The following is a 22,009-nucleotide window of genomic DNA, read 5'->3' on the forward strand; positions in this document are numbered from 1 at the left end:
AGCAGTGATGTTTATTTTGGGAAGAAATGAGGTCAACAGGAGTTTGGGTGCGATTTCGGCTCAAATGTACTTTAGCGCCCTGAACTTTTACCCGGCTGTTTTGCGCTCGATTTTCACGCTCACTTCTTCATTGACGTTCGAATCGATAGTTCGATGTTTTGGCATTACATTCACATCAACAATAAAACAGTACTGCTTGTTCATCATCGTCGTCCATCAACTCTCCACAACAGTAAATCCGTAACGCGCTTGTCGCCATCTTGTTGCAAGGGACGCGACTGGACACAACCCAACAGCGTTTCCGCGAAGAAAAAAACCAGACATGCGCAGTGACCCTACCGTAGCTCAACCCTGTTCCTCGCGAAAACTCGCTCAAAGCCGACTCAAAACCTGAACGGCTGAAGACGGATCCGAGTATATGTACCTTGCTCAAGACCGAGCCCGCTGGAGGCAGGAACTGAAGAGAGGCCTAGCCAAGCTTCAACTAGCCTCGGAAGCAAAAAGGCTCAAAACCAAAGAAAAGAACATCGAAGTATAAACACCATCAGATACTATTCACAAGTGTGGTCGCTGGGGCAGAGACTGCCACTCTCACATCGGGCTGCACAGCCACAGCAGGCGCTGTTCCAGCGCCACCTGACTTTTCCATGCGCAGAGAGAGAGAGAGTGGGTGTGTTTATGTACGTGAGTGTGTTCGTGAGTTTTGTGTGTATGTATGAGTGTGTTTGTGTGTATGTGTGTTTGTTTGTGAAGGTGTTTGTGTCCGTCTGTCTATATGTTCGTATGAGTGTTTGTTTTGTGTTAATGAAGTTTGTGTTAGTGAGTGAGTGAGTGTGTGTTTGTGTGTGTTTGTGTGTGTGTGTGTTTGCAAGGGGGTGTGTGTCCGTCTGTCTATGTGCGTATGAGTATATGTTTCGTATGTATGAGATCGGTGTGAGTCATTGTGTGTGTGTGTGTGTGTGTGTGTGTGTGTGTGTGCACTTTGGGTTGAACCAGATCCCTTCTGCCAAAGCGTCTTGCAATCCATTCATAACCAGGCTTAAAGTGCTTCTGTTAGTTCACCATATGTGTTTATTTATAATTTATCTAGGCAAATTCAGGCAGACAATGTTGCAGTCAAAGGCAGCGTAGGTCAAAAAGGGTTAAAAAGGAGAAAGTCTTAAAATGGAGGCCATGAACAAAACAATCTGAGAAAGAGGGTTTTATATGAGGAGAAGTCGTACTAATGCAAGTAAAATTGACTTATAGTTGCAACCTGTGCTTTAAATCTAAGATGCGTGAGCTGGAGACCACGGAAACCACAAGATGAATCTACACACCAAACAACTATTACAGCTGATCCCACAAAAGACTGTCTGGCATGGATGCCCCAAGCAGATGGACACAGACAGCATAGTAGTGGAAGAGCGCACCAACAAAAACAAAACAGTGCCAGATAGCATGGGCAAAGGGTATGATGCCATCACTCTTGAAGAAGAACACCCCCAGTATGTAGGTGAGGCCTCCCAGGGACAACTCGTAAATCCCTGATGATTCTTTCTGCAGAAAAAAAGGAATTTTTTTTTTATTCTAAACAGTTTAAATCAGTGTTAGAAGTGCAAAATGGCTATTCAATGGCCCCTCAAATGTTTGTACGACGTTTTGCAAGAATAGATCACTCTTCCACAACCCATACAAACCTGACGGATTTCCGAAAATCATACATTGCCCAAAACTTGATCACAATGCGACCTGACATATGAATTCATTTGGAATAGAATACTAAGAATATCCCAGAAACAAACTTGCCCCTCCCCAAACCCCTTTCCATCACCATCACTAACCTCATACTCAACACCCTCCACATTTTGAAGAAGAGACAAAGAAAATAAAAACAAAGAAACAATAATTCTTTTTATGACCCAGTTGCATCCAAGTTGACCTACAAGCATGTGACACTTGGAGGCTTCAAAAACATCAGAAAACTCCTCAATGACCTCGTAAATGACCAAGATCAACCAGACTTCGATTGTATCCAGGTCATCAAATCCTTGACTTTAAAGATATAGTTTCTAAAACCTTCAAGACAATGATAAATTCTAATTTTTGGACTCGAACGCGAAACACCGTGTGACCTTGGAACTTGAGTGTCGAGACTTTGGTTATGTTTGCAGACCATGGGAGTGTGTAAAGATTCAATAGCTCTAGCTTCAACAACGTTGAAGAAAATTATACATTGCCAATTTTTTTAACCTGAACATGACATTAAAATTTGACTATGGTCTACCAGACTTCCATTCTATCTGGGGGGGGGGGGGGGGGGGGGGGGGTCATCAAACTTTTGAAGTAGGTGCAATTTAAAAAGTTATAATTTTCAAAATGTTCAAGAAATAGAAAATTGTACGTATCTCGACCCCAGACTCGACCCGCATTGACCTTGAAATTTAACAAGGGTCAATCAATCAGACATATGTGTCATGTCTGCAAGTCATCAAACCCTGAAAGTATGTGAGTAGTTCTTTGCTACTGGTGACAAGTGGGGGTCAGCTCACAGGGACGCATTTTTCAATACAGTCTAGGGGAGAAACTGGTCACAAAGCACCCAGTACATGCCAGAGAGATAGGAGAATCAGCACAATTAAAGAAAATACCAAAATCATTCAATAGATATGGAAATATTATAAGATGTTTGGTTCTAAAAATTCGTCTCCCTGTGGGTTATTGTGCATTTTGTTGCACAACCAAAATGATGACAAAAACGATGTTTGGTAGCTTGTTGACAGACCAGCTTTTTTGTTGGTCCAAGGGGACCATATCGTCTTTTGTTTCATCTTTATCGACCAAGGCCGAAGGCCGCGGTTGATAAATATGAGACAAAATGCGATATGCTCCCCGAGGACCAACAACAAAGTGCTGGTCTGACAACAATGACTGTCGAGATCTGTGTAAAATGTCATATTTTGGTCAAACACGCAAATAACATTTATGTATCGATCGAATTCCTTTCAGGTACTTATGACTTTGTTGTTGTTTTGACGATTGAACGAGCACACACACACATGCATGCAATCCACATACATGTATGCAATCAAACACATAAGCTTCATATTTGGGCGTTTCAGGTTGACCGAAACTTCAGAGGAACTACAAAACACACGTCATGTACTCACTTTGTTGTTGTTTTGACATTGAACAGCACACACACAAGCAATCAAACACATGACGTTTTTTTTTTTGAGTTCCTTTGAAGTTTCGGTCAACCTGAAAAGCCAAATTATAAAGTTTTGTCGGCCTCTGACGTCACATGACTCAAAGAAGGGAAATCCAATCTCCAATCGATACATTAAGATTTACTGTGAAAATGCTAGCAAAAATGGCGTCCAAAAACGGGAACGCACACTTGGTGCGTCTTTGAAGACTTACCTCCCGTTCTGTGTTGTTGATAATAGTCGTGTTTGTGCTGTTTTTGTTGAAATAGTATCTAATAAAACTGATGCAGTTCTTGAAATGTTGCAAATTATTGTTGTCTTTGTGAAATGCGAGAGTGTTCTGAGGCGTAATCTGCATACGGCTGAACGCAGGTTACCTTCGCCTTCGATTCAAAGTAACTCCACGCTAACTGAATTACCATCGAAACGCAGATAACGAACTGATTCGGAGATTACACGCCACACATTTATGATATTTTACACACAAATTTCAACTGTGTTGTTTCGCGATAAACAGACATAAACAAACAAATGTGGCGCCGTCACGTCGCTTCGAAAGGAGAAACGCAGGTTACCAAGAGATTGTTTCCGATACCTGTCGGATTAAAATCATCGTTTTTCACGAATGAAGGCTCTTTGGCAGATCTGGTGAGTTGGAAACTGTCTATGAATAGATCTATATATATATACGCGTGGGCTTTTTCGCCGTGGGGACGTATCTCTTACCAAACCCCGCCGGTTTGGCCCCTGTCCCTCGGTTATTCCGTAGGTACGGATCGCGCTGAACACGATGCGCCGGGTTAGATTAACGAGTTCGAAAGCGAAATGGCTTTTTGAGGCTTTTTGGCGAATATTTTCGTAGCAGACCAAATATCCCAGCTATCCCATTGGCCGAAAGCGAACGGTCTGACTAAACACTACGCGACCGCACCCCAGACGAACCTAGCCGTGTGTTTTATTTCTCTGACTTAAAACTCGGTACAAAGTATGATAATGTTGTGAAGATACTGGATATATAAAAAATATTACACGTACATGCTTTAGTTTGAGGCCCCGCAAGGTAGTGCAAGGTCGCGTGCGGTCGCGCAGTCTTTAGTCAGACCCAAACTGCCAAAGCGAACGTTGCCACTTGCTCCGGATCCCCAGCTTTGAATCGGGGCAGCTGTCAAATCGGTGGATCCTACAACTGGCTCTACAGGTAAATCCCATTTATCAGTCTGTAAAACTTTCTTAAAGTGTTCCTAACCTTGCTGTATTCTGTCACAGGGGTTATACTATAGAGATATTCACCCCCAAAATCGAATTCTTCGAAAACGGGTGTTGCGTCCCATCGGCGCTTTTCCGGAAATGACCTGCGCTTTGTTAGAATTCCAACTATGGCCGCCATTGTTGGAATTCCAACTTTGCGCTACGCGATTCTGGAAATGAACCGCGCGCAGAGTGAGAATTTTGCTCTTTCTTAGAATGCGATGATTAAATGATAATTGATGGACTACAATGATCAGCGTATGTTTAAAATATCAATAGTTGGTTGTAATAAAACAGATGCATTAGACAAAATCATACCAACTGCTATTTTTCTTACTTACGAACCTTGGAAAAATAAACACTGACTTCAGTCGGACGTCGTTCTGAACAAACGATCGAGCGCTTCAGTTTGCCATTTTAACTGGTGCTAGTGAAGTTTACCCTTACAATTTAAGTAATAACGTTGACAACACTCATGCGTAACTTAATTGTCTTCTTCTTCAATGTACTGTGTAGTTGGTTTGGGTATGTGTGTGGCTATATTTATGCATCCCCCCCCTCCACACACACCCGCACACACACACCCCATCATCATCATGCCAAACATCTATGAATGTATATAGTTGGGTTCAGGGTAGGTATTTGGTAACTGTAAGTAGGAGTCAAGGGACCAGTTAACACTTAGTTTGGGTCAGTTTGCACAAAAATGTGACTTACTGAGTGGAAATTGTATTTGCACTTAATTCTTTTCTTTTATCTAAAAGTAAGTATGTTATATTATTGTGAAGTAAAATCCATTAACAAACTCGCTTGATAATTTCTGTGTATTCCGTAAACTTTTGCGTTCTTTATATTTTATTGTCAATACAAAAGCCACCAACAGCATTCAGTATCAAATTCATTATGATATGCCGCCTGCATCTTAACAGGTTTATTGTTAACATTATTGACTGTTAACTCATTGTGACCGGCCATTCTTGTGTCATTGGGAACACCCAGTGTCACAGAAATTGAAGATGCACTGAAGACTGGGGGACTCATCTTGAGGCCCTGGAGGCCGTTTTTCGTCGTCTGGAAGAAGAAGGTCTCACGGCTCGACCTACGAAGTGCTTCGTAGGATTCCCTGAACTGGACTACCTGGGTCATCGAGTTGGCCATGGCCTGATGTGGCCAGAGGCAGCCAAGCTGGAGAAGATTCAAGCTTCAAGACGTCCTGAAACCAAGAAAGAAGTCCGCGCTTTTCTTGGCCTGGTTGGTTTCTATCGACGCTATGTAGCCAACTTTGCTGCCATTGCTCTGGCCCTTACCAACTTGACACGGAAGAACTGCTCAAACAAGGTTCAGTGGACCGAGGTTTGTGAGGAATCTTTCAACACTCTCAGGGAGATTCTCAGCAAACCGCCTGTTATCTGCTTGCCTGACTTGTCCCAGCCATTTGTACTGCAGACCGATGCCTCTGACGTTGGTCTCGGAGCTGTTCTGCTGCAAGAGAGGGATGGGGAGTTGAAACCTGTGTCATTTGCAAGCCGCAAGCTGAACTCTGCAGAGAAAAACTACGCCACTGTTGAAAAGGAGTGTTTGGCCGTGGTGTGGGCTGTCAAGAAGTTTGAGGTGTACCTGTATGGCCAAGAGTTTGAACTTCAGACTGATCATCAGTCTTTGCAACACTTGCAGAGAGCAAAAACCTCAAACGGTCGTCTGATGCGATGGGCATTGTTGCTTCAGCCATTCTCTTTCCGGATTCGTGCAATCCGAGGACGTGAAAACGTGGGAGCGGATTATTACAGCCGCGTTGTGTGAAGTTTTGTAACTTAACTGTTAGTTCAGTCTAACAAGGGGGGTGTGTCACAAGCAGCTGTAATTATTTCGTATTATATGCAATCATTGCAAGCGCCTGTTCTTTGTGCTGTCGTTTACCTGCCAGGTGAGACAGCTAGCACTCGTAGTTTTCGTGCGGCACGGTTTTCTCTAATTTCTAGTGAAACGGGTGTATCTCAGGTGTGCTGTAGTGAGCAGTAAATTCAGTTGTGTGTCAGTTTTATTCATTCTTGCCGTAGCCGTTTACAGGGCTAGAAGTCTGCGTTCCAGACTGGAATCCGTTCTTCATTTGAACGTTACTTTTGCTTTCATAGAGCAAAAGGGAGCTGTCTTCATTTGACAGGGGACTTTCGTGTATGCTTTCATGCAACCAGGATGTGGTGCGTAATTCTTTTCTATTGTTTTCGGTGTAGTTTAGGCTGTTTGCGTGGTACATGTTTGTTGTTTCGTGTCTGTGCGTTTCTTATATGTTCAGGCTAGTCAGTCAGGTATTTCGCTTAAAGAAGGTTAGTTTTATTAGTATTGTTAGTTATGTTAGTTATCAATTTTGAATATGGTCTGTGCATTATGATAACTTGTGTATGTAAAAAGACGGAAAGCTATTTTCGTGTTACATGTTTGCATAACTTCTGCCAATTATTAAACATGTAATGAATTGGTAGAACGTTCATAACATATGAAGTATTTGTGCGAGTGTGTGAGAGTCATAGAGGCTTTGTCCATTCTTTCCTGCATTGGGTTTGATATATGGGAACGGATAAGCGATGTGAGTTAACCATGGACTAAGAGCAATGCTAACCATTTCAGGTTGCGGTTTTCTTGCCGATGAGTGATGGAGATGATCCGCCAGCCCAGTCAAGCTAAGCCATTCTACTGTTGAGGGCTGCTATGGACTCGCTTCGCATGGAACTCGTTCTACAACTGAGGGCTGCTATGGACTCACTTCGCCAGGAACTCATTCTGCGCTCGTGACGTCATTCGTCTTCGGGGCATCTACACCCAGGATCTCGCTTCACTTCAAGTCACTGTCAGACCTGCTGGACGGTAACTCTTCCGCTAAATCCGTCCCCTAAAAATAACCCATGCAGGAAGTGTAATTTCAGTGTATGATGGAGTGATAGCAAGAGGGTATCTTTGGCAAGGGATTGGGGTTATTTGATGTGTAAATGTGAGTTTTGAGTGCTTTGTTTTGTTCAAGAAACGTATAAACTTCATTTATTGTGATTTGTACTTTTTTACAGTTTGAGAGAGAGAAAATTCTGTGAGTTTGTGGATGACAGACTGCGCATATGTGTGTGCGCATATGTGTGTGTGACAAATGGGGGCTCGTCCGGGAATTTATGATTGGGATAGCTAGCTAGAAGTAGTGGGTCTATCCTAACTTTTCATCGTCACCTCAGATTTTTCTATTTGCCTTCTGTTTTTCTGATATTGTTTTGTCTTGTTTGTCATGTCTTTGTGATGCCTGTTTATTGAATATCATTCGTGTGATAGCACTAGAGTTCATTACTTTTGTCACTACCGTCGTAACAGTGACAGAAGTCGGTGTTTTCCGCGCATAGTACTGCTATTCATTTTGCGAAAGAAAGCGTTCATTTGCAAAGCTTGTTTTTCCTTGTTCGGTATTTATTGGTGTTCTAGCTCATTTCATTCAGAAGTACCATAAATACTTTTTCCTTTTTATTCCACTGTTTACTGAAGATAAAGATAAATATGTCCGCGAGGAAAACTCGTAACGCGGCCCTGTCTAGTTTTTCTACGCCTGACCCGACTTTGTCTCTTTCCGGCCATGAGTTATCTACTCCGCCTACTCATAGCGAAGTACTTTCTGAATCAGCTGGAAACTCGGTTAGTCTTAGTGCCGAGCATGAGCAGATTGCCGCTAGGGGCAGAGCGTTGGGTGTCCGTTCCGGTAGTGCACTTGCCAGATTTGTGCAAGAAGAATTGGACCGTCTGCGCCATCAACAGCAGCAACAACAACGAGTGGGATTGGAGGCTCAGCTGCTAAAAGCTCAACTGGAAGAGGCTCGACTGAGACAAGAAGAGGCAAGAAGAAGACAAGAGAGAGAGGAAGAAGAGGCAAGAAGAAGACAGGAGAGAGAGGAAGAAGAGGCAAGAAGGAAACAGGAGAGAGAAGAGGAAGAGGCAAGAAGGAAACAGGAGAGAGAAGAGGAAGAGGCAAGAAGGAAACAGAGAGAAGAGGAAGAATATACCCGACGTCAACGTTTGGCTGAGTTGGAGGAGGAGAGGATTCGGACACAGATAGCAAGGGCCCAGCGTGAAGAAACTGCTCATGTTCCCCATATCCGTCCAATAGAACCTGTCCGTCTAAAGATCGATCCTTTTGATACCACCAAAGAAGATTTGGATACTTTTCTCGGGCGATTTGAGAGAGCGGCATCCCTGAGTGGGTGGAACAGGGAACGAGACTGGGGAGCTAGGCTGGGGACACTTCTTAAAGGTTTTTCCTCAGAGGTTTACCTAGAATTGCCTGATGAGGACGCCGTAAAGTACGACAAAGTGGTGGAGACGCTACGTGGGGCTTTTCGTTGGACTGCTGACTCTTACCGCTCCAAGTTTCGTCAGGCTGTGAAAAAGGATGAAGAAACATTTCAGCAGCATGCTACTCGGCTGCGGATTTGGTTTGAACGGTGGAGAAAGGCAGCCAAGAAGGAGGAGACATACGAAGGAGTTCGAGACCTCATACTGATGGAGCACCTTCTCGACAGAGTATCTGGAGAACTTGCCGACTTCATCAGACAGAATGACCCCAGTACCCTTTCTGAAGCTGCTGAACTAGCTGAGAGATTTGCATCGTCGAAACGGGCCAGGAAAAATCCAGTTACGGTCTTTGGTAAAGCATTGGGTCACCAGAAAGGACCAAGTAGCCCGAAGAAGGATGCAACTCCAGCAAAACTTGCTGGCTCTAAGCCATCTGGATTCAAGGGAAAATGTTTCAACTGCGGTCAGGAAGGTCACTCTAGAAGAAACTGTCCTCGTCTAACTTCGGTGAAAACCGTTGTCACTCTAGGAACGGTCACCTCAGGAACTGAACTGCCTGCTCTCTGTGATCCTTGCAGCCAACTGACCTACTCTCCTAGATGTACTGTGAACGTCAATGGTTCTTCAGTATCTGCCCTGAGGGATACTGGAGCTGACGGGCTAGTGGTGGATTCGTCTCTTGTGCGAGATAACAAGCGCAGCGTTGGACGACAAACCATCCGACTTGCAGCCGGCAACGTCGAACGAGAGTGCCCAACTGTTGTGATTGACTTTGAATCGCCTTTCTTTTCAGGAAAGGCAATTGCTATTGTGGTGGAGGATCTTGCTCATCCTGTATTGATTGGAAATGCCATCCCGTTGCCTGATGGACAAACTCTTGAAGTTCCGGTGTACAGGGGAAAAGCATATCCTGTGAAGACATCTGTTGTCACCAGAGCACAGCATGCTCGAGAACAACAAGGACCCAAAACTCTTAAAATGAAGGACTCCGGACTGGGAGGTGTCACCCGAGATGAACTCATTCAGCTACAAGAGAACGACTCTACATTGGCACGCATTCGAGAGCTAGCGGCGGTTAGTAATCCTGCTCCCTCTGGGAAACATGGCCAAGTGAAGTTTTCCTGGAAGAAAGGAGTTCTGCAAAGGGAGTTCTCATCAGGTGAAGATGTGTACCATCAGATAGTTGTACCAGAAGCCTTGAGACCTGGAATCCTTAAGCTGTCGCATGATGTACCAATGGCTGGCCATCTTGGTTCGAGGAGGACTCGAGATCGAGTGTGGAACTCTTTCTACTGGCCGGGAATGGGCGGTGACATCCGTCGATATGTACAATCCTGCGACGCTTGCCAGCGAGCTCTACCCAAGGGGAAAATTCCAAAAGCACCACTTGGAAAGATGCCTCTGCTGGATGAGCCTTTCCGGAGAATCGCTGTTGACATTGTGGGGCCTTTGACTATCTCCGAAAGAAAGAACCGCTACATTCTGGTTGCTGTAGACTATGCCACCCGGTACCCAGAAGCTACCCCTTTACCCAGCATCGAAGCAGAGCGTGTGGCTGAAGCACTCTGGCAGATGTATACTCGGGTTGGAGTTCCCAAAGAAGTACTGACCGACAGGGGTTCTCAGTTTGTCAGCAATCTCATGAAGCAAGTGAATCAGTTTCTTGCCCTGAAAGGACTCACCACGACACCATATCATGCTCAATGTAATGGTCTAGTAGAAAGATTCAATGGGACACTGAAGACAATGCTGAAGAAGCTCTGCATGGAGAAACCCAAAGATTGGGATCGTTTTGTTCCTGCCCTTCTTTTCGCCTACCGAGAGGTACCACAGGAAAGTTTAGGGTTTTCCCCTTTTGAACTTTTGTACGGGAGAACTGTGAGAGGACCTCTTTCCCTTCTCAAGGAGATATGGACCAAAGACACCCCTGCAGAAGTTAGGACTACTGCTGAGTATGTCGTGGATCTGCGTCAGCGTTTGGAAGACACTTTGAAAATCTCCCGCAGTGGGGCACTGCGGTTATGAAATTAAAAGCCCCTCCTGTTTTTGGAACCGCAGGAGCTTTCTAGTTTGCTGTTAGGTAGATTTTTGGTTCCTCTTTCCTGTCATGCTCTCTTTTTCTTCATGAATTCTTTTCTTTTTTCTGCCTTCTTGCTCATTCACCTGTATTTTTTCCAAAAATCTCTTCTCTTGCCGCTTGTCTCGCGATTCATGTATAGTTTAATCTGTTAGTGTTCTGATGTAAGTCCAGCAGTAGATAGGTTAAGCCTATTTTAACATACTGGAAACTGGTAATCTTCCAGTAGGTATTAATTTAGTTTTACTAAAGCCTGCTGGGACACAAGTAATGGGTTAGTGCATTTGTAAACAGGAATCGCTTGACAAGTGGCCCCCTTCATCCCCCCCTTCCTCGTCCTGATATGGCTCTGCGTAGTCGGCTGGACGTTAAGCAACAAATAAACAAACAAACAAACTTTGAAAATCGCACAGCAGAACCTGGACAACTCCTCCCGGCGCTACGCCAGAGCTTTCGATCGTCGTGCAGTGAAACGAAACTTCAAGATTGGAAGTAGAGTTCTGCTTCTCCTACCCCTGAAGAAGAACAAGTTAGAAATGGCTTGGGAAGGACCCTACGAGGTTGTAGGAAAAGTTGGAGAATGCGACTATCGTCTGCGTGTAGGCACCAAAGAAAAGTTGTACCACGCCAATCTGATCAAGGAATATGTTGAGAGGGGGTCCAGACCTACCCCATCAAGATCGGATCAAGATGTCGTCACTACATGTGCCGTGGTGATCGATGAATCAGGAGCCACCTCAGAGGAAGACGTGACGTACCCACGAGACATCCCTCTACCTGCACTTCAGTCCAAAGAAGGTCCGAGTGATGTTCAGTGCAACCCGGCTTTGACTGACAGTCAGCGTGACGATGTGAATCGTTTCAAGGGTCGTTTCGTCAAAGCGCTCACGGATTTGCCTGGTTCTACCAAGCTTGAGGAATTTTCTGTCAGCCTACTGACTTCAAAGCCTGTTTTTGTCCGTCCTCGACCTGTGCCATACTCCCAAACTGAAACTGTGAAGAAGGAAGTGGAGGCCATGCTGAAAATGGGTGTCATAGAACCTGCGTCCTCACCTTACAACGCTCCGGTGGTCCTCGTGAAGAAAAGGGACGGGACGATTCGGTTCTGTATCGATTATCGTCAGCTAAACAGGGTCACTGAGTTTGATGGAGAACCACTCCCTGACATCGATCAACTCTTCAGCTGTCTTGGGCGTGCCAAGTACTTCACCAAGATAGATTTGTCGAAGGGGTATTGGCAGATACCAGTCCTTGCTGAAGACAGACCGAAGCTTGCGTTCATCGTTCCTCAGGGACAATTCCAATGGACCATGATGCCGTTTGGTCTTCAGAATGCTGTCGCGGTTTTCAGCCGCATGATGAGGAAGCTTCTCAACCCTCTGCGAAGAAGTGATGTCCACAACTTCATGGACGACATCCTCATTGGCACTGAAGACTGGGGGACTCATCTTGAGGCCCTGGAGGCCGTTTTTCGTCGTCTGGAAGAAGAAGGTCTCACGGCTCGACCTACGAAGTGCTTCGTAGGATTCCCTGAACTGGACTACCTGGGTCATCGAGTTGGCCATGGCCTGATGTGGCCAGAGGCAGCCAAGCTGGAGAAGATTCAAGCTTCAAGACGTCCTGAAACCAAGAAAGAAGTCCGCGCTTTTCTTGGCCTGGTTGGTTTCTATTGACGCTATGTAGCCAACTTTGCTGCCATTGCTCTGGCCCTTACCAACTTGACACGGAAGAACTGCTCAAACAAGGTTCAGTGGACCGAGGTTTGTGAGGAATCTTTCAACACTCTCAGGGAGATTCTCAGCAAACCGCCTGTTATCTGCTTGCCTGACTTGTCCCAGCCATTTGTACTGCAGACCGATGCCTCTGACGTTGGTCTCGGAGCTGTTCTGCTGCAAGAGAGGGATGGGGAGTTGAAACCTGTGTCATTTGCAAGCCGCAAGCTGAACTCTGCAGAGAAAAACTACGCCACTGTTGAAAAGGAGTGTTTGGCCGTGGTGTGGGCTGTCAAGAAGTTTGAGGTGTACCTGTATGGCCAAGAGTTTGAACTTCAGACTGATCATCAGTCTTTGCAACACTTGCAGAGAGCAAAAACCTCAAACGGTCGTCTGATGCGATGGGCATTGTTGCTTCAGCCATTCTCTTTCCGGATTCGTGCAATCCGAGGACGTGAAAACGTGGGAGCGGATTATTACAGCCGCGTTGTGTGAAGTTTTGTAACTTAACTGTTAGTTCAGTCTAACAAGGGGGGTGTGTCACAAGCAGCTGTAATTATTTCGTATTATATGCAATCATTGCAAGCGCCTGTTCTTTGTGCTGTCGTTTACCTGCCAGGTGAGACAGCTAGCACTCGTAGTTTTCGTGCGGCACGGTTTTCTCTAATTTCTAGTGAAACGGGTGTATCTCAGGTGTGCTGTAGTGAGCAGTAAATTCAGTTGTGTGTCAGTTTTATTCATTCTTGCCGTAGCCGTTTACAGGGCTAGAAGTCTGCGTTCCAGACTGGAATCCGTTCTTCATTTGAACGTTACTTTTGCTTTCATAGAGCAAAAGGGAGCTGTCTTCATTTGACAGGGGACTTTCGTGTATGCTTTCATGCAACCAGGATGTGGTGCGTAATTCTTTTCTATTGTTTTCGGTGTAGTTTAGGCTGTTTGCGTGGTACATGTTTGTTGTTTCGTGTCTGTGCGTTTCTTATATGTTCAGGCTAGTCAGTCAGGTATTTCGCTTAAAGAAGGTTAGTTTTATTAGTATTGTTAGTTATGTTAGTTATCAATTTTGAATATGGTCTGTGCATTATGATAACTTGTGTATGTAAAAAGACGGAAAGCTATTTTCGTGTTACATGTTTGCATAACTTCTGCCAATTATTAAACATGTAATGAATTGGTAGAACGTTCATAACATATGAAGTATTTGTGCGAGTGTGTGAGAGTCATAGAGGCTTTGTCCATTCTTTCCTGCATTGGGTTTGATATATGGGAACGGATAAGCGATGTGAGTTAACCATGGACTAAGAGCAATGCTAACCATTTCAGGTTGCGGTTTTCTTGCCGATGAGTGATGGAGATGATCCGCCAGCCCAGTCAAGCTAAGCCATTCTACTGTTGAGGGCTGCTATGGACTCGCTTCGCATGGAACTCGTTCTACAACTGAGGGCTGCTATGGACTCACTTCGCCAGGAACTCATTCTGCGCTCGTGACGTCATTCGTCTTCGGGGCATCTACACCCAGGATCTCGCTTCACTTCAAGTCACTGTCAGACCTGCTGGACGGTAACTCTTCCGCTAAATCCGTCCCCTAAAAATAACCCATGCAGGAAGTGTAATTTCAGTGTATGATGGAGTGATAGCAAGAGGGTATCTTTGGCAAGGGATTGGGGTTATTTGATGTGTAAATGTGAGTTTTGAGTGCTTTGTTTTGTTCAAGAAACGTATAAACTTCATTTATTGTGATTTGTACTTTTTTACAGTTTGAGAGAGAGAAAATTCTGTGAGTTTGTGGATGACAGACTGCGCATATGTGTGTGCGCATATGTGTGTGTGACATGCACCATGTTAGAAACACTTGTTTTAAGGTGTTACGAGTGTGTTCAAGTTGCGGTTCTTGCTAATGTTTATACTCACTGAGTTACTTGCCTTGATTGCGACGGCGTATACGTACGGTCCAGTGTGCATTCGACAGGGGGTGCCCAATATGCACTGCTAGAACTAAGATACTTCTTGATTTCAGTAAATAGTTTCATTACATGTCAACTAGTTTGTTTTTAAATGATTTTTTAGAGATCGCCAAATGGTATTGTGTGAATAACATCATTCGGTCGATTGTACGCACGGCGCCGTGCTTCTAGTAGCTCTCAGTCCATTCCTTCTTTCCGGTGTGGAAACAGACGTGTTTCTGGCGAAAGAATCGGCGTTTTCAACTCGCCATATCTTCATATTCATTCGGACTAGAACAACGAAAGTATGACTTTCTTGTAAAAAATATCCCGAGCCTTGCGACTCTGGTAGTCATTTTGTTAAGCGAAGCGGCCTTTGGCAGGTACGACAGTTTTAGTCATCCAAGTAAACGCACGTGGACGAGTTTTTCAATGGCGTTTTGAAGTCTGTGAATGTTGTGATTACAAATCATTTCGGGGCACCCCTCAGTCTATAAGTACAGACAAACAAATTGCATGGAACGAAAGTTGAGAGGCTGGACTGTAAGTTGTTGTTTTGACTTCTACAAATCTCGCAGGTCTTTTATGCAAAACAGACTCAAAATTGCATTTTTCACGCAAGTGTAGATGACGAGACTATCGAAGGAATAGAATACACTTACCCAAAGATATAATTGACAGATACTGTCTATTTATATCTATGACTTACCCTAGCCCATCTGTTAGAATAAAGAACATGCTTTGCTCTTTTGAATGATGTATGATTTGGCACTGTACACAGGATTTTAGACCTGCCCCCGAAGTGATTTTTTCCATAAACCCGTCAAAAAGGTCATTCTGTTTTGGCCGTAAAAAGCGCCCAAATGCAGTCAATTTATAACCTGTGTCGTGTGTTCGAATGAGTACATCATGATTTCAGCGATGCCATTGCCTTGCAACCTCAAAGAAATATATTTTAATAATCCGCTAAATGAACGATGTTTTAGTGTGAAATAAAAGCCGGAGATTTGCTTCGTTTCTTTGCTGCGACACAAAACCAAAACCAACTATAGATCTGCGGTGACATTATGACGGTTCGTTTTCGACATTGCAGTGAAGTTGCGCGGATCTTCGACGATTCCCGTTCGGTTTAATGTGGATGGAGCTTTGATTGAATGTAACTGCTTTGAAAAGTTACAACATGAGTTCTTGGGATCGATGTTTTTTGGTAAACTTCTTCGTATCCTTGACTTTACTTTTGACTTGAATAGATCCAGATCGGCTGGGGCTGTTGATCGCCTACACAGATCTATATGAAGTTGACTCGACACGGCAAACCGCCGAATCCGTGCCCTCTCGTCGGTCCTACCCCCAAATCCCTTACCAGCCTCAGACCCCATCTCACCGTGGCCAATCTAACCTCACTGGCGCACAATGTGTGATTATCCCTTCCTCATGTGTATATGTGTGTGTGTGTGTGTGTGTTGTTTGTTGTGTGAGTGCGTTGCCGGGTCAGGTCGTCATTAATGAAGATTCCACCAGCTGGCCCTGACTCAGCCTCTGCCGCCGAACGGGGACGTGAAGGGGAGAATCCAAGGCTCGTTGCGGTCTTCTTCTTTAACAGCCTGCGTGCTGCCATCAGCGATCTCTTATGACGATAAGACGTAAACTTGACCAGGATTGCTGGTCGGGCCTACCGACCCGATGGGACCGGTCGATCATCACGGATGCCCTTTGATCAGTCTCGGTCTCGGACACTTCGCGACCTCGATTAACACTCTTGAATTCAAAATTCACCCCCCTTACAAACTAACTGATCCACCCTTGTGTGTGTGTGTGTGTGCGTGTGCGTGTGTCTTGTGTGTGTCTCCGTGTGTGTGTGTGTCTTGTGTGTCATTGTGTGTGTGTGTGTGCCGGTGTGTATGTGTCTGTGTGTGTATGTGTCTTGTGTGTGTCTGTGTCTTGTGTGTGTATGTGTGTTGTGTGTGTCTGGATGTGTGTTGTGCAATTCAGAAACATCTACTGGACAGATCTTCATGAAACTTTGCACACAAATGTTCCAACCTCCAACACTCTTCAAAGCCATATATGGAACACAAGTCCAGTGCTCTACCAACTGACCTACTGTGTGTGTGTGTGTGTGTGCGTGCGTGCGTACATGCGTGTGTGTGTGTGTGTGTCTCTGTCTCTGTGTGTGTCCGTGTGCGTGTGTTTCTGTGTCTGTGTGTGTGTCTGTGTGCGTGTGTGTGGTGTGCGATTCACAGAAATTTACTGAACAGATCTTCATGAAACTTTGCACACAAATGTTCGGATTCAAACCTATGGATCAAAAGTCCAGTGCCCCACAACATGACCTACTGGGCTCCAAAATGAATTTGTACATCATTTTTGTCAGTCAAGATGTGGGGGTGGGGGTGGTGCAGGGATATTTGTGGAGTAAGCAATAAGGAAACACCTTATGGTTTTCTTAGGTATTGTAACGGTGTATAGTGAAGTTAGCTGTGTTCAAATTTGAATATGATCTGTCGAGCAAAGTTTGTGTTTTTACGTTTTTACCACTAAATGAGTGATAATTGTATGTGTACGCCCTCGCCAATCCTCGATAATTTTCGGCATGCACATTGATAAGTACCGTATTATAATAAAGTGATACTCTCCATTCTTTTATCTACACAAAGTAATGTTTTACTTATCTTTTCTAAAGATAAAAATGTCAGTTAGGATAACGTTACGAATTACAGTGTTTTCTGTAAGGTCATATTTGTCCACCCGGTACCCCCCAAAGCAAAATTCTTATGAGAAAATGAATAAGAAAACAACGTTTTTGTTTGTCTGCAGTTGTGGACATATAGCTTAGAGAAACATGTGCTCAAAATGTGTAATGGATTTCACGAGCGATTTTTTTTCTTGGGTTGAGGGGGGGGGGCGTATGCCCCTTGATCAGTCTCGGGTGCTCTGCGACCTCGATATACACTCTTGAATTCTAAAAACACCCCCCTTACAAACTAACTGATCTACCCTGGTGTATATATATGTGTGTGTGTGTGGTGTGCGATTCATAGAAATTTACTGGACAGATCTTCATGAAACTTTGCACACAAATGTTCCGACCCCCAACCCTTCACCCTGATTCAAACTCATGTATCAGAAGTCCAGTGCTCTACCAACTGACCTACAGCGCTCCCAAATTATTTCTTTTTATCCTTTTTGTCAGTCAAGATATGGGGGTGGGGTTGGTGCGGGAATAATTGTGAAGCAGACAATAAGGCAACAACTTATTTTGTTTACAAGTATTGTATCTGTATACAGTGAACTTAGCTGTGTTCAAGTTTAGTTATGTTCTGTCGAGCGAATTTTTTTAAAATACGTTTTTACTACTAAAGGAGTGATAATTTTATATGTACGCCCTCGAGAAACCTCGATCATTTTCTGAAAATGCACGTTGATAAGTACCGTTTTATGATAAAGTTATACTCTCCATTCATTTATCTACACAAAATCATGTTTCATTTATCATTTGTAGAGCTAAATATGTCAGTTAGGATCATGTTAAGAATCGCAGTGTTTTTCGCAAAATCGTACTTGACAACCCCCAGTAAAAAAATTCTAAAAAAAAGGTTAATAAGGCAACCACCTTTTTTCTTTGCACAGATGTGTCCATATTGCTTTGAGGAACATGTGCAAAAAATGTGTAATGTTTCTGTCGAGCGATTTGAACACACAAGTAACCCCTTAAGCAAATCAATGCGGGGCCTTGGCAAAACAAGGTTATTTCTAGTGTTTGGATAATATGACGGAGATGATTTGAAGAGTTGTATAAGATAGGTTGGGGCTTCGTGATAGACGACTTGTACATAAATGAACATTTATTAAAATCTGCTTCTTTAAGCTTAACATCCCTATACTTTCCATCTTTTCGTTGGTAGGAAGAGATGAGCTGAGCAGAATTAACTTATCAGCTCTTCGCTGGAGCGACTTCTTCAAGTGAATCTCACTACACCCGTCCCAGACTATAGAAGCATAATCGAGTCAATGTGGGGTTTTATGTGGTCCTTGTAAAAGAGTTCGTGTGTCAAAATTAATAATGCATTGCAACTTTGATAGGAGAAATTTGATAACACATAATTAGCAATTTCCTTGCAAATTTCATTGCTGTGAGTATATGCCATCTCAGATTGTTATCAACAATTAGTCCCAATAAACGGTGCTCAAGTTGAAACACCGACTGCCCTTCTGAAGGAATGCAATCGGGATGTGAACGGTACAGCTGATTTTGGACACGGTCTGCCTTGAATGGGGAGGTTGGCGATGAATCGCACTGTACACTATAGCAGTACAGGACATTTTCCTCTCACTGATTTTCAATCATCGGTTTGGATCAACCAGCAGGTAAGTTATTGTTTTTAAAATCCAAGACATGACCATTGCAAACGTGGCCTTTGTAGAACTGAGCAAGATTTATCTGTTGTGTATGTCTGTGTTACTGATGTAACCGAGTGCCAATTTACTTTACCCTTTCTCACCGAGCACAAACACTCAAAGCAACTGACACAAGTTATATTACCAGGTTCTTTTATTCCATAAGATGAAAAGGGGAATGTGTGGGATAACGGGGGTTTACTTTCAAATACAAAACTTTCAATGTATTACACTGACTAAACAACTCCAAAAACAACGCTCTCAATTCTTCACTCTAAAACTATATTCTAAATTCTCCCTCTAAAGCTACACTTTAAAAACACACTAAATCCTTCCTCCAAACTACACTCTAAAACTCTACTCTAAATCCTCACTCTCCACTTTAACCCAAAAAAACACAATGAAACTCTAATCTAAAACAAACGAAATCTAAAAAAACAACCTAAAAACAATTCTTAAAAAAAAAAACAAATCTACAAAAACTCACTGAGTCCCTCTAACAAAAACTAGTCTACAGAACCCAGTCCACAAAAACTAATCTACGAGAACCAGTCTACGAAAACCAGTCTACGAGAACTAATCTACGAGAACCAGTCTACGAAAACCAGTCTACGAGAACTAATCTACGAGAACCAGTCTACGAAAACTAATCTACGAGAACCAGTCTACGAGAACCCCATCTAAAAAAGAACTAACTGAATCTAACTACACCCCTCTAAAAAGAACCCCGTCGCACACTCCGCCATCCTGCAAACCACAGAATGCACGCCGTAAGCATACGTAAACAACTCAACAATTTCAACTACCACAAACTAACTCTTTGAACAACAAAACACATCATTCCTATCAAATAACATACCTACAATACCGTTCTCTCAAACGGTTTTCTAAAGCATTCAATAAACAAAAGTTTTCCCAGACATTCAACTCATAAAACAGTCTTCATAAACATTCAAATAAATCCTTCCCCAAGCAGCATACTCTTCTTCTCACTGCTTACCCATTTACAGAAAGAAAATTGTATTAACCTACCAGCAAAAGAATTCCTCACATCCCAAAGGATTTCAGCCTGTGACCAAACATGTCACACCGGGCGTCCGGAAAACACACGCACAAAAACATACGCTGTCTCTCTTCAGAATTCCAAGCAGAAAGAAAGTCTCAGTAGGCCCCAGGGCCCACATCACGCGTGCCTGCGCCACAAGGTTAACACACTTTCGACTCGAGGGGTGTCGAGTACCTTTACTTTCTCTACTTGGTGTTTAACATCACCTTCAACTATTCAAAATTACATCGCGGCGGAGAGAAAAAGAGAGATGGATTAAAATCACCTGTCAATTGTTTCTTGTTCACAAAACATTAATCACAATTTTACTCCAAAAACTTATACCAAAAAACAATCGTTTTACCTATGCAAATTTAAGAATCGGCTCTTCCATCAGACCATTCCAATAGAGACAAAACACAGTCTCGGAAACCTTAGTGGATCCCCGATAGTACAGGGGTACCCGAGTTCACAAGTTCAAACGGATGTACACAAGTGCATGTGCACCGTAACTGTCGTCGGTCACAAGCTCACACTGAGTAACTGGGTGTGACTGTGAGTCACTGAGTGTGTGTTTGTTGTGGGTTTTTTTTTTACTCAAGTTTAGAAAATGCTTGATCTTTACTCTGCATGCACAGAATCAAATCAGTGTATGAACTATGGTTGTAAAAGAATAAACAAAACAATTACTGAATTAGTGAGTGATTTGGCTCTGATAGTGAACTTATTTCCTTTTCAAGACATAAAGTTAAAAAACAAAGGAATCTTACCACAGTCACTTCGTTGTTTAGTTTTCAAGACATGTTATGTTAATATTGTTCTGTTTTTTTTCAGGCCGCCCGAGAAACCAGAGATGATGTGCATCATTCATACAGCTCCTGTCTTCCAGTTTCAACAGTTTACCTTTAAACATGGATACATGTACTGGAGAGGTATCAGGATGACTTGGCGTGGTGCTTTACATTACAGACTATACCCATGAAGAGTAAGTTACACATTTCTTTACCACTTACAGCTTTTGCTTTTCAAATCTGTTCGGTAAAATTTATTTATATATATATTTATATATATGTAACATTAGGTATTGGTGATGGTAGGCTGAAGCTATAAACATGTACTGATGTAGATAATTCAGCAGTCTTTTGTTCTTTGTAAATTGTATTACAAGTACTTTGTAGATCAAAATTGAAATTATTCATACATTTGAAAATGCATAGTAATACTGTGTATGGTAATTGGTATGATGTACTTTGTACACATAATGGTACAAATATCTTTATTTTCTCTCTCCTTCCCATCTTAAAGTTTGTTGCAACCCTATACTCATAAAGTGCATTATACTGTTTGTATGAACATTGAACTATTGCGATGTAAGAAAGTAAAACATGAAATAGCTAGAATGAAAGATTTACTCATTACTGGAATTATTTTAAATACAGTCAGTCCTTTCCTTGGCTCACAATCACAGACCTGGCCAGTTTTTTTTTTTTTTTATTTTTTTTTTTTACATGGAATAAGAGTTACAATGTAAATTGTAATACCGCCTGTGTACTTGGATACCTACTTCTACCTTCAACACCCTGACTGCCCCTGCGCAGAGTTAAAATTTTCTGAATGAATTCACATCACATTTCTCAACAAAACTGTAAAGGTGTCAACGCTAAATAGGGAATGTGTGTGGGATGAGGGCTCATGCTGAATTTATAAAATAGTAACTTTCCATCACATTCCAGAAAAGCCACCACACATCAGCAGCATAACAAGATATGTCGTTAGAAAGGTTCTTGTGAGGAAGTCTTTTTAATTTTAATGATGAAAGATTATCTTTTTAATTTTAATGATGATATACTGTTCAAAAAAAGAAACGCATAGCTTGTAATATTTGGTTAATTTAGTTATATGGCTACAAGGATATCCACCAAACTGCAGAAAATGTTTATCTGGTCGTCGACCTTTCGTCCATTGCCACAAGTGAGCTCTGCACGTGACGCATGCGTTATCAGTGGCTACAATGTCAAAATTGCTCATTTGGCATGACCACTCGTCATGCTTCAGTGTAATCTCGTGAAACTCGGGGAATA

The 22,009-nt window shown here is 43.0% G+C and overlaps 1 protein-coding gene across 2 annotated transcripts in view; it reads right to left on the reverse strand.

Annotated features, from left to right (window-relative positions):
• Positions 1-1,048: 1,048 nt before the first annotated feature.
• LOC138955506 (monocyte to macrophage differentiation factor 2-like) overlaps positions 1,049-22,009 on the reverse strand; it is a 233,126-nt gene continuing 212,165 nt past the window's right edge. For both annotated transcript variants that reach the window (XM_070327099.1, XM_070327105.1), the window contains one exon: positions 1,049-1,539. In XM_070327099.1, coding sequence (XP_070183200.1) covers positions 1,330-1,539 — 210 coding nt within the window. In that variant the 3' untranslated portion in view covers positions 1,049-1,329. The remainder of the gene's footprint in view (positions 1,540-22,009) is intronic.

The sequence above is a fragment of the Littorina saxatilis genome, linkage group LG2, assembly GCF_037325665.1.
Source record: "Littorina saxatilis isolate snail1 linkage group LG2, US_GU_Lsax_2.0, whole genome shotgun sequence".
Taxonomy (NCBI): Eukaryota; Metazoa; Mollusca; class Gastropoda; order Littorinimorpha; family Littorinidae; genus Littorina; species Littorina saxatilis.